The sequence below is a fragment of the Rhinolophus sinicus genome, linkage group LG04 (assembly GCF_036562045.2).
Source record: "Rhinolophus sinicus isolate RSC01 linkage group LG04, ASM3656204v1, whole genome shotgun sequence".
NCBI classification, from domain to species: domain Eukaryota; kingdom Metazoa; phylum Chordata; class Mammalia; order Chiroptera; family Rhinolophidae; genus Rhinolophus; species Rhinolophus sinicus.
In genome coordinates, this window is record NC_133754.1 from 158,811,797 (window position 1) to 158,825,119 (window position 13,323).

At 52.3% G+C, this 13,323-nt stretch overlaps 1 protein-coding gene across 1 annotated transcript; it reads left to right on the forward strand.

The window, feature by feature from the left end:
- The first annotated feature begins 1,683 nt into the window (after nt 1-1,683).
- On the forward strand, nt 1,684-13,061 carry GRHPR (glyoxylate and hydroxypyruvate reductase). Its single transcript, XM_074330726.1, has 9 exons — nt 1,684-1,842; nt 3,584-3,714; nt 4,129-4,201; nt 4,973-5,089; nt 6,373-6,461; nt 8,025-8,129; nt 8,898-9,033; nt 10,782-10,912; nt 12,728-13,061. The coding sequence occupies exons 1-9, from the start codon at nt 1,760-1,762 to the stop codon at nt 12,847-12,849; spliced, it is 987 nt and encodes a 328-aa protein (XP_074186827.1). The 5' UTR covers nt 1,684-1,759; the 3' UTR covers nt 12,850-13,061.
- Nucleotides 13,062-13,323: the final 262 nt, after the last annotated feature.

Below are 13,323 nucleotides of genomic sequence, written 5' to 3' on the forward strand. Positions count from 1 at the left end.
CCTCGTTGTGTCAATGTTTGAGGTATTTCCGAAAGTGTCCCTGAGGTGGCCTAGCAGTGCAGATAACGGTCTGTGGGAAAGACATTTATTAATGTGTTACTTAAGAGAGGAAGGTGGAGGTTAGAGCACTGGCCAGGGATCCAGGTGGCCTGGGGCACCAGCTCTGGACTCTCCTGAGTCTTGCTGTATAGCCCTAAGCTGGACATGTCTCCTCTCTGTTCCTGTCTCTATTCCCTATCTGAGCGCCAAGGGGGTAGAATGCATTCAGATAAAATCAACAGAGAAGAGACCATCAGGCAGGGTTTTGCCCTCTGGGCGCTCCCAGGCCTGGGAGCAAGTATTTGAACAGTCTGGCAGAGGTGAAGGCCAAAGAGCTGAGGGATAGGCCTGGTTCCTCCCATTTGTCCTGAGTCTGGCTTTAGCACCTGTATCTCTGATCAACTGCCTGCCCCAGGGCACCAGCATGTGGGTTTCCTGGAATGTGTTACTAGTTGTCAAGCACCCACAAGATGTGTTACACCTTGTCGTAAGCCCATAGCTCACGCTCTCAACAAGCCATGAGTCAGGTACTATTATTATCCCCATTTTATAAATGAGAAAACTGAGGCATACAGCAGTTCAATGACTTGTCGTTAGTATGTGGCAGATTTAAATGCAGTCTGTGTCCAGAGTCTGAGCTCCTCATTCTCTCCTCCATGGCGTCCATGCTTGATGAACACCCAACATGGCCCGGGGCCCACGCAAATGTTGCTTGTTTAATCATCAACAATAACCTCAAAGGAAAGTGCTCATAACCTCATTTTGTAGCTGAAAAAATTGAGGCTTATGAAGGTGTTGTGAACAGATCAAGGTCACACAGATTGTAAATGGACCAAGATTCAGACCCTGTTTCGTCTGACTGCAAACTCCTGGTCTGCTCCTGACCCCACGATGCCTCATCCAGCACCTTGGCCCTGGCCCTATACATGACCTACCTCCAGCCAGACAGCAGGTATCCAGCGAGCTGGGTGGCCCATGACCAATTAAATTCCCCCTCACATCTGTGGGCTTCATATGGGAATTGCACCAAGTATTGAAGAGGCCATTCCTGGATGCAGACTGCCCTGGTCCAGCTTCTTGTGTTTGCACAAAAGGCAAGGCTCAGAGCCCAGGCTGTGTGACCAAAGGGCCCTGCCTGGAACAGTGTGACCATGATGGAACAGACTTAGCAAGGATGGTCAGGGCCCTGGGAATGCGGATGGTCTCTGACTGCATCCCCCCTCCGGGAACACAGATACACACTGACAGCTATAGGTGCCCTGCCAGACACCCACACACTCACACAGGACTCTCCCATGCATGCACCTTTAACCACCCCAGCCACCCCAACCCCCGGACACCCCTGCCAGTCTCTGAGACCCTGGGGCAATGGTGCCCAGAGAGAGGCCCTGGAGGGCAAGGGCCAAGGCACCAGCCTGGCGGCATCACCCAGAACGAGTTCCAGATCCACTGAGGCTTAATCACACACCTACAGTTGCACCGAGGCGCACACTCGGGACCTCACAGTTACACCGCACACAAAGACACACTGTCACTGCCTGAACATACGCAGTCCCGGTACAGCTACAATCCTACGCGCCCCCACACGCGGCCCACTCGCGCCCCGCCCAGCCCCGGGCCCGCCCCTTCCGAAGCCCCGCCCCTCCCCGGCCCCGTCTCCTTGTCTCATCCCGCTTCCGGCAGGCAGGATTCGGCTCAGTGTCCAGCGGCAGCAGGTTGAATGAGGCCAGTGCGACTCATGAAGGTGTTCGTCACCCGCAGGATCCCCCCCGAGGGCAGGGCAGCGCTCGCTCAAGCCCCAGAGTAAGAGCCCGATGCCCTGCGGAGCCACCCCCCACCCCCCCACCCCTGGAGCGCGAGGGTGGGGATTGTGTCGGGCAAGGGGCTGCGGAACCCCGGGCACCTCCCCGGGATCTCGTGCACCCCAGTACACAGGGTGACTCAGCGTCTCTAGGAGCTACTTTGGGGGTGCCCGGGGCTGCGCCTGGGCGGACTGGGGCGGCCTCGAGAGACCCCAGTTATTTTTGGTGGAGACTGGGACGGTCCCAGGGGCCAGAGAGAGCCGGAATCCTGCGCTTGGGCCTTGGCTGGACTTTGCAGCCTGTGCCCGGCCGGGACGGATGAAACTTCGGAGTTTTGGGGAGCCTTCAAGTTCTCAGGGGCCCAGCTCTCTCCAGACCCGTTGCAGTGACGCTGGGACCTGCCTCTCTCCTGGCACTTGCCATGGGGGTGAGGGGGGAAGACTGGAGCACTTCGCAGTCATGGCCTGGGGAGAGAGGAGAGACCTCTGATGCAAAGTCCAGGCTGTTAATTCTTTACCCTGCAAGGTCACTTGATGGGGTCAAGGACCTTGTCATTTCACTGATCTGGTCCTTTGGACGCTTGGCAGGGGCCTTGGGTGACATTTCTTAAATTGAACCCTGCATGCCAGCCTTGCCAAGTGCTTCATATTCATAAACTCTTTTAATCTTTGCAACACTGTGAAGTTAGTATTATCCTCATTTTGCAGATGAGAAAACAGGCTGGGCGAGGTTAAGTACTTTGCTCAAAGTTACACAGCTTTGCGTGTGGCAGGACTGGGATTTGAACTCAGCTCTATCTCACTGTAGTCTGAGCACTGCATTATACCCATCTGTCCTGCCAATGTCAGGCAGGGAGAAGGTGGAACCCAGCCTGAGAAACCAGTGCCAGGGGAAAGTGAGATTTAATTCGTTCAATGCAACACAAGTTTTGCTGAGGACCTGTCCTGTACTGAGCATTGAGGGGGAGGAGGGAAAGGCAGGAACAATGGCAGTAGCTCACTGTTGTAGCCCGTGGCCACAAGCTCAGGGAAAGGAGGATGAAAGGTGACCTGTGCCTGGGGCTTAGTGGGCCAGATGCTGCAGCAGGGTGTTCTGGGAGCGCCGGCAGCTGCTGTGTCTGACACACGTAGATGCTCCTACATGTTGTCTGCACTGAATTGAATGGCCAGGGCTGGGGGACTGGGCAGCACCTGTGAGGAACATGCCCGGTGCCCATACGTGTACTCCTCCATGTTGCATTGCTTTGATCTTGCCTGCCTGGCAAAGTCCAAGTATGAGAGTTTTTCGTCTCATGGACTCACAGGACAGGACATGCAACTGGACATGGAATCCAATCCCATTTGATGCAGCACAGCCTCCACCCGCAACTGGCCTTCCCAACCATTGGCCACCTGGGCCAGGATGCTCACTACCTGGGAGCCTCCTGTGAGGGTGAGGAAGCTCTTCCTTGTGCTGAGCTGACAGCTGTCCCCATGACTTTCTTCTTTCAGTTTAGGCTCTTGTCAGCCCTCTCTGCTCTGTGATAACCCTTCACCCTTCAGCCTCCCTCTCAGGACAGTTCTGAAGTTGCTCATCCCTGACACAACTCCCCTCAGCCAGCCCCAGGCAGCCTGAGGCCAGAGCAAGCGGAAGGCGCTGTTTCACTCGGAGAGGGGGACTGCGGATGGGGCTGGGGCGACTGTGCGGGCCTGGGAGCCTCTTCAGGACTCCTCCTTTCTGAGTGGTCTTTCCTGTGCCCTCAGCTGTGAAGTGGAGCAGTGGGATTCGGACGAGCCCATCCCCAACAAGGAGCTGGAGCGAGGTGTGGCCGGGGCACATGGCCTGCTTTGCCTCCTCTCTGAGCGTGTGGACGAGAAGCTCCTGAACACTGCAGGTGTGTGCACGGGGCAGGTCTGGGAGGATTCTGAGGGTGTCTCAGACTGGGGGGCACATCAGCCGGCTGCTGCTAGTGCCCCGAGCGGGTCTGCGGGGCCCTCTCTGAGTGAGGGCGTCGGCTGTAGTACGAGGCCAGGGGGAGCAGTTTGGTGCAGCTCCATCTGGCACACGTGTTGCTCCTCTCCCCTGCCTGTGAATCCCTGGAGGAAGGCCTTTGGAGGGCAGAGACCATGTGTGGAGGCAGCAAAGTGTGTGTGGGGGCATCCCGATGTCTGAGGCCCTTGTCCAGCCCTCCCACAGCTATGCTTTCTGACCTCCAGCAAGGCCCTGCCCCTCTGGGCCCATCTAAAGAGTGCGGGAGGGGCTGAAAGCCACGAGGAAAGGTAGAAACAATGCTTTTTCTGCACAACAGGACCCAATCTCAAAGTCATCAGCACAATGTCTGTGGGCGTGGACCACTTGGCTTTGGATGAAATCAAGAAGCGGTAAATGCAGCTTGGGTTCTGGAAGGGGGCCCGGAGTGAGGGGTGACTATCGGACAGGGAGGGAGGGGAGCTAATCCCTGACCATTCAGTGAGAATGTGAGGTGGCTGATGGTAAAATCTGTCCACATGTGCACAGGTCAGTTAAAATAAGCCTGAGAGGTCAGAAACAGTGGGCAATAGCTGGCCAGGTATCACCCTTTCACATTCATTATCTTTTTTTTTATTAGTTTCAGGTATATAAAACAATGTACTAGTTAGACATTTACACCCCTCACAAAGTGATAACTTCCTCCCCCAATCTACCACCCCTCTGACATCATATACTGCTATTACAATTCCATTGAGTCTTTTCCCTATGCTGTGCTCCACATCCTGTGACTCTATATATTAAATTATAGTTGCCATTCATTATTATTCAATTTCAGCTTCAGCAGTGGTCAGACATCATTATCTTTTCTGATCACAACAGCCCCTTGAAGTAGAAAAGGCATGTATTATTTTTCCCTTTAGATTAAGAAATGTAGAAAGGTTAAGTATAGTAGTTACTTGCTCCAGATTTTGGACCTTCTTTCCCATCTTCATATCCTTCCCACAGCGGGAGATAATTGAAATGGAATGAGGGCTGACCATTCCTGAGTACTTATTTACAGCTCTGAGCTTCCTGGTAGGCAGTGCAAAGAGGGAGCAAAGCAGCACCATGGAAATGTCCCAGCATTAGAAATTGGTGAAGGTGCTTGAGGCCAGTGTTACCACCAAATGTTTGATTCATAGCGGGATCCGTGTGGGCTACACCCCAGATGTCCTGACAGACTCCACTGCAGAACTCGCTGTCTCCCTGCTGCTCACCACATGTCGCCGGCTGCCGGAGGCCATTGAGGAAGTGAAGAAGTGAGTGAACACCTGGCGGGAAAGTTGGCTCTGCCCAGCAGCTGGCTACTGAGCATCCAGTGTTGCCTTCACCCAGATGTGATCCCTGTCCCCAGATGTTCCTGTCCCCAGATGTTCCCCATCTAGTGAGGAGGACAGATTAAGCCCAAGTAGTAAAGTACAAGGCAGAACTGAAATAAACGGCTTGAAGGGAAATCGTGAGAGAAGAGGAGAAGGAAGGTGAGGTAAGGGGAGGATTATGGATCCCGGAAGACTTCACAGAGGAAGTAGAAGGTGGGCGTCATCGTGAGTGCTTAGAAAGACAGGTCCACCATCCCTTACAATGTGGAAATCCGAAAGCTCTGAAAACTGGAGGTTGTTTCATGAATCTTTTGGTAGCAAAGCTTGACTAGAACTAACAGGAGGCTGCTTATGGTTTTGATTTCTCCCAGTCAGTGTGAATATTCATGTGTTTTGCTACAGATAGACCAGAGTGTTTGATACAATGTACTACCCCAGTCATTGCTGAGGGTGTTTCACAGAAAATAGCAGCTGCACTATACTACCTTTCTAAAGTCTGAAAATTTTGGAATCTGACCTGAGGGTTTCAGATCAGGGGTTTGGGTCTGTATACCCAGAGTTGAGGAAGGCAGGAAGGCATTCCAGGTGCAGGGCCTGGCCTGTGCAAAGTCCGGGAGACATGCAAATGCAGGCCCTCAGAGCATGTGGCCCAGGAGCATGGGCTCCGGGCAGGGGCTGTGCACAGCAGCGTGCGGCTGACTAGACACTGTGCTGAATGCCCCACTCCTCCTCCTCTCTAGGGAGTCAGCACCTTCAATGGAGGCTCCATTCCGCTGTCCACCTACGGCAATGGGGTGGGCCTGTGGCTTTACTTTTTGTTGCTTCCCTAGGACACTGAGGATACTGGTTTTGGAATCCCAGATCCCAAGTTCGCAACCTGCTGCTACTAACTCTGAGCTGGCTGGATCACCTCAGTCAGGTCCCCCTTTCTGGTCTCAGTTTCCCCGTCTGCAAAATGTGATGAGCACTTCTAAAGCTGCTTCCAGCACTCAGGTTCTGAGTCCCCAGTGGCTATACAGGAAGATTCATTCCTGCTGCTTGTCCGCAGCACTGAGTGGCTAAGAGCGTAACTCACGCCACTCTCAGTTCTTAGACCTGGAGGGCAGTTGCTATCCCTTGGACCACAGCGCTTGCCCGGGGGTGCTGGCTCTGTGAGGTCACAATGGGCCCTCATCTTTGCCCAAGGCCGGGGCGTCTCACCCACTCCTCTCTCTTCCCCGCAGCGGTGGCTGGACCTCGTGGAAGCCCCTGTGGTTGTGTGGCTACGGCCTCACAGGCAGCACCGTCGGCATCATCGGGCTGGGACGCATCGGTAAGGCCACCTACCCTCTTGCCTATCCCTGCTCGCATGTCTTGGTTTGAATCTCCAACATGTGTCTGGATGCTGACAATCCTTTGGAAAGGGTTGTCATAACGGCGTGTGATCGGTGCACTTTGCATGCAGTAGGGATATTTCTAATGGGAAGACACAGCTTCGTAACACACAGGCAAAAACAAAAACAAAAACCAGAAACTCAGGTGTTTAAGAACTCAATAGGAGAAGAAGCGAGTTGTAAGAGCCAGGGTTCTTTATGGCTACAGCGCCATACGGAACAGATGAAAGCAATGATGAAGATGAGGGGGTGGGAGCCTTTAATGGGGCTTTACTGTGGGAGAGCCTGTGCTCCTCTAGGCCGGGGTTTTGGAAAGCATTTGACTCATAAAGCCTTAACTCAGGAACCTCAGGGTCCCATGGGCGGAACTTACCTGAGATGCTGCAGACGCGGCAGAGCTGTTTTTCTTCCAATGGTCCCTGTTTGGAGATGCCTGGCGTAGAGGCTTGAGCTCAGCCAGGCAGCTCTCGGTAGTTCTCTGGCGTCCTGTCTGCTGCAGAGATGAGAGTGAGGATAGCAAATGTAGATAATCTGTCTGGCCAGCTAGGAGGCCTACCTTTCACACTAGAGAGTTGCTTAGAAGAAACCACCAGCTTTGGGTCATGTGCTGAGTCTAAAGTCCAGCTGCTCAAGCCTGTCTCAGCAGCAGCATATGTGAAAAGATCTTACAGATTAACGGCAAGTTGGCAGTTTGGCAATGCCACCAAAACGTTAAATGAAGGGCAGCTGGATGGCTCAGCTGGTTAGAGCGCAAGCTCTGAACAACAGGGTTGCCAGTTCGATTCCCACATGGGCCAGTGAACTGCACCCTCCACAACTGGATTGAAGACAATGAGCTGCCGCTGAGCTGCTGGAGGGGTGGCCAGATGGCTCAGTTGGTTAGAGCGCCAGCTCTCAACAACAAGGTTGCTGGTTCAATTCCTGCATGGGATGGTGGGCTGTGCCCCCTGCAACTAAAGATTGCAAATGGCAACTGGACTTGGAGCTGAGCTGCGCCCTCCACAACTAGATTGAAGGACAATGACTTGGAGCTGATGGGCCCTGGAGAAACACATTGTTCCCCAATATTCCCCAATAAAATTAAAAAAAGAAAAGTTAAATGAGGTCTGGAACTGCATTAACACAAGCAGAGGGTCCAGAAAGATGGGAGGGTACTGTTTGGTCAGACCTCTCCTGGGATGCCAGGTCCAGTACACAGGGAAGCTTAGTAAATGGCCCTTGAGATGGCTGGGACCATGTGGGGACAGCATAAGCCAATCACAGCCACAGAGGAGCTGTGGTGCTGCCTCCAGCACTATGAAGATCTGTTACATGGACCCCTGCATGTAGTTTGGGCTGGCTGGGGGCTGGTTACACTGGGGCAGGACCAGTTAACATTGGGACTGTACTGATGAAAGGATCTGCTCCCTCCTCAAGGGGCTCCCTGCCCCTGGAGCTGCTGGGTGCTGTCCTTGCCTTCTGAGGGTTTGGGAACAGCCATGACGCTGACTCCCTGTCTCCAGGCCAGGCCATTGCTCGGCGTCTGAAACCGTTCGGGGTCCAGAGATTTGTGTACACAGGACGCCAGCCCAAGCCTCAGGAAGCAGCAGAATTCCAGGCAGAGTTTGGTAAGGAAAACTTTGATTTCCACAGGATCTTCATCTGTGCTCAGTTAGAGGCTTCTCCCTATTTTCTGTAATGGTAGCATTTGCAGGCAGAATGCAGGAGCTCCAGGTGTGTCTGGGGCCTGTGATGGGCCTTCAATGTTATCGGATCTACTTGCCCTGGACGCAGAGGCCCACTAAAGGAGCAGAGACTTATCCAGGCCACTAGCGAGTTCTCTCAGTGCCAGGAAAGCACTCTAGGTCTGTCTTTCAGAGTCCCTTGTCACCATGGGCAGAGCAACAGGGATGATGACAGACAGAAGGAACTGCTGGGAACTTTCACTCAGTTTCCTTAATAATCTTGTGAGCACCACCCCTCAGCCTGTGTCCAGGTGAATCCAGCCCCCTGGCAGGATGCACAGCTTGGTGTGCAATGGGCAGGCTGAATTTCAGCAATTCCTCACCGCCTTGGCACTTTGGGCCCTGAAGTTGGTGAAAGCCAGAGTGGCCCAGACCCCACTGTGTGACCTTGAACAAACTCCTGCCTCTCTCTGGCTTTAATTTCCCCATCTGTTAGACCAGGGGGCCGGATGAAATGATATAGTACACCAGGGTCCCATGAGTGGCTGTCAACGTTGTACAGTTATCAGAGGTGTCCAGGTAGAGAGAAGGCCTTCAGGAAGTACCTGTGGAGTTTCCATTATGGGAGGAGGAGAGAAGGATCTGGTCTCCTACCCTCTTGCGGCCCCTAACCTGGGACTCAGCATCTGATGGAGCCATGCCTTCCCCCAGTGTCCACCCCCCAGCTGGCTGCTGAGTCTGATTTCATCGTTGTGACCTGCTCCTTAACACCTGCAACCAAGGGGCTCTGCAACAAGGACTTCTTCCAGCAAATGAAGAAAACGGCTGTGTTTGTCAACATCAGCAGGTATCCTGGGGCCACCCAACATCCCTGGGTCACTGGGCTGTCCTTGCTTCTGTGATCTAAGGATTTTCTTCCCTGTGGGTTGTCAATGAGACCTCAGGCTGAGCTTGCCTTGCCGCTCTCCACAAAATAACCAACAGCCAACTCAGAAACACAGTAACACAGTAAAGGCCATGAGAGAGCAGCCAGGCTGGGAGGAAGAGCAGTGTGAGCAGACCCTGGCCTGTCTGGTTCCCAGCAGTACCACAGCTTTGCTCAGGGGTGTTGGTTCAGGGAGTGAAGGCAGGATGGCAATGAGTTCCCAGGTAACCTTGGGCAGCCCCTGTTCATCTGTATCACAAAGGGTTGGACTTAATGATTTAACAACCCTTCAGAGGCCAGCCTTCCCTTGCACTGAACCTGGGTCTGTCTGTGTGGATTAGTGACAGCTTGAACATTCATGTTTCTGGGAAGACAGACCCAAATCAAGTTGTCTTGGTTGCTCAAAGTGTCCCCAGGGTGCCTTCAGGCTACGGGGCATGGTATGGGGGCAGACTTTCCCTCTCTGCCTTTCCAACCCCTTCCTACCATGTTTCCCCGAAAATGAGACCTAGCTGGACCATCAGCTCTAATGCATCTTGTGGAGCAAAAATTAATGTAAGACCCGGTCTTATTATAATAATATAATATAATTAATATAATACAGGACAGCATAAATATATAATATAATATATCAAATTATATTATATTATTATATTGTATTATAAAGGCCGGGTCTTACAGTAAAATAAGACCGGGTCTTATATTAATTTTTGCTCCAAAAGACGCATTAGAGCTGATGGTCCAACTAGGTCTTATTTTCGGGGAACACAGTAGCTGGTGCCCTTTTAACCTGCTTAAATCAGTTTGGAGGTGACAAACATGAGGGAAGGGGTTGGATGAGATCACCTTCTAGGGATCTCCATCCCAGAGACCCCTGTAATTACTAATGTTTAGCTATCAGGTTGGTGCAAAAGTAATTGTGGTTTTTGCAATTTTTTTTAACCTTTTAAACCACAATTCCTTTTGCACCAACCTAATATAAAGGAGGTGACCTGGAGGTAGAGTGAACACAGGGTTCATGCTGAAGGCCAACAGTGTACAGCTTGCATTACTAAGCACCCACACGGACCCAGTACTGTGCAGGACGCTGTGTGACTTCTTATTGCACAAGTATTATTTAGTGCACGATATGAAGTCTCTAGCCAATCATTTCTTCAGTGGTTCAGTCATAGGAAGACTTACTCAGGTGGATGTAGTTAGGTGGGTGCTCCTGTCTCTGCTCTCAGGCAGATAGGTGATTGATGGTTTGCTGCAGTGGTTCTCAGCAGGTGGTCTGGGAACCAACTAGATCTGAAACATCTGGATGGGGTCCTATACAAATGCAGATTTCTGGGCCCTGGTTATGCAGTAGTGTATGTCAGTAAGCTTAATCCTCCCAGGACTCCTGGGAGTTAGGTGGTATTTTTCCTGTCTCATAGAGGAGGAACTTGAGGCACAGAGAATCTGAGACACTTGCCCAAGGTCACACAGCTATAAAGTGGCAGGGCTGCGGTTCTCTATTATAAGACCTGTGTTACTATACAGATATAAGTACCTATACTGTAGGATGTACTGCTTTAAAAGTCAGTGCCAGGGTCAGTGGGAAAATTCATTCTGTGGGTTGTTCTGCCCTAAGGGCAGCCTGAGTGGGGGGAGCTGCGGGGCACCCACATCACCACTGTCATTCCCAGGGGAGACGTGGTAAACCAGGACGACCTGTACCAGGCCTTGACCAGCGGTCAGATTGCAGCTGCTGGGCTGGATGTGACGACCCCAGAACCACTGCCTACAAACCACCCTCTCTTGACCCTGAAGAACTGTGGTAAGAACTGTGCTTTTTGAATGCAGTCAGCCATCTGCTGTCCAGCAGGAGCAGAGGAGTAGTTAGAGGTGGTTTGAAGGTGCTGTGTGTGAAGCTCCCACACACAGTACCGAGCGCCCTAAATGTTTATGCCATTAGTGGCACTGGTACATGATACCATGGGGCAGGGGCCTCCTGCGTGTGCTCACCTCGGTCTGCGTCCCTAAAGGAGTGAATGGAGGTAGGGGGTGAATGGATTGGTTTAAAAAGAGTGGGTTGACTACGTGTCTGATATTCATAGCTAGTCACATGTAACACGGGTAAAACCCATTACTATAAATTGCCGTTATCAGTTTAAGTGTGAGAAGTCATAGGTGTAATTTCAATACCAACATTTGTAACTTGTGCCAGTTACTAAGCTCTTGTCTCTTGACTCCAAAGCTACCCTGGTGTGTCCTACTTTTGTTGTGCAGGGGCTGGGACGCTGCTGGGCCCTGTCAGTGTAGATGCTGGAGGCAGCCTGGCAGGCCTGAGGCAGCAGGATGTGGCTCCCTCCTGCCTTCCTGTCTGTGAGCGGCATGCAGCAACTTCTTCAGGCAGCAGTTCTTCCTGTAGTGGTTTCGGTTTGCAGTTTTCCCAACACCTGGTTTACCATTGAGCCCCCACAGACACAAGCCACAGCCAGTGCCCCACACAGGTCTGAGCTGCAGCTCCAAAAAGGCCCCCTAAGTGTTAATAATTCTACCCTTTCCCTCGGTCCCCCTAGTCCTAGGGTGGTAGGTGCTCCCACCAGATGCTGTCTCTGCGATACCTCAGTAGTGTTTCCCAAATTCGGTTCCTTAGTCACCTGGAGGGACTGATTAGACACAGGGCACTGGGCCGCCAAGGGTTTCTGCTTCCATAGATCGGGGGTAGGGGGGCCTGAGAATGTCCGCTTGTCTGACATGCTGCCATGCCAGTGCTGCTGGGCTGGGACCCACTGCCTTAGTGTTCTTTCTTAGCCTCCTCAGTTACCTCGTTAACAACTTCACACCTAGTTACCAGTTCTTTATATTCAGCTCTATCTGTTCAGGTAGCTGGTGTGGTTTGTGTCTCCAGACTAATACATAGCTGTGAGTGGTAAGGGCCTTAGGCAGTCTGGGGCAGCCCCTGCCCTTTATTTACATTCTGGAATGGAAAGCCAAAGACAAGGTCCTTAACTGCCTTCCCCAGTGAATGCTCCCATTGTTGTAGCCCTTGGAAATGCTACCATCCCCACCCCCAACCAGCCGAAAAGGAACATTGGCTGTCAGGCCCATGCCCACAGTTGCGAAAACTGTCCCCATCCCAAGGCCTGGGAGTTCGGCTCAGTGCCCAAGGTATTGCTTTCTAAAGGCACTCTTTGGGGACAAGTGACCTATCTTGCTTGGCATTGGGGCCACAGGAAGCTGTGCTGTGCAGCATTTCATCTTGTCATTATTTCTGTAGGTCAGAAGCCCTGCGGCAGCACTTTCAGGGGCACAGGGTGTGGATGAGCAGTTAAGCTGGCACCATTCATGCTCTGATACCTGCAGGGCTGGGATCTAGATAAGTTCACAGCTGACATTCTTGTATTTAGGAGATGAATCCCTTGTCAGCCTCGCACTTGGGTGTCAGGCACCTGGATTCCCTTCACTCTTACTGGACGCTCAGCAGCGGGGGAATAGAGTGCTTAGTGACAGGAGGGAGGGCAAAGAGAAGACTATTCTATTGAGACAAGCTCTCTTTCTTCTTCTCACTGGCTAGCCGAGCTGTGGAAGGGCCTGCTTTAGGGCTCTTGACCCAACCCCCTTACCTCCCGCTCCCTCTTCTTTGCAGTGATCCTGCCCCACATTGGCAGTGCCACCCATGGAACCCGAAACATCATGTCCCTGCTGGCAGCTAACAACCTGCTGGCTGGCCTGAGAGGGGAGCCAATGCCCAGTGAACTCCAGCTGTAGCCAGATAAGACACCGAGGGCCGGGGGGCTGTGTCCTAGGATGCTGTCAGCTGCGCCAGGCTTGATTTGGACCCACAGGGTGGGAGCCAAGGAAAAGTCTGACCTATACGGATTCTCCCCGGGGACAACTGGTGCTGACAGGTGTGTTTGCCACTTTTGTGGTTGGAAACATCTGAGCAAAAGCGTGTAATTCTATTAAATAGTTCTCTGAGACACGGTGTTGGCCTGTAACTGGCAGAAGCTAATGACAAGGGCATCTGCTTTACCTTTTCTAAATCCGGGCATCTAGTGACCTATGGGTTTAGCTTCACACCTCTCTCCTCGCCCCCTAGCATTTTAATTAGAACTTGTCCAAACCACTTGACCCCTCTGCTCGAATTCCTTCATGTCCGTCACTGAGAATAGATGACCATGGCCTAGTGGTGACCGTATTATTTGAATCTGCAGCCTAGACCATCGGAGCAAATTAAATATA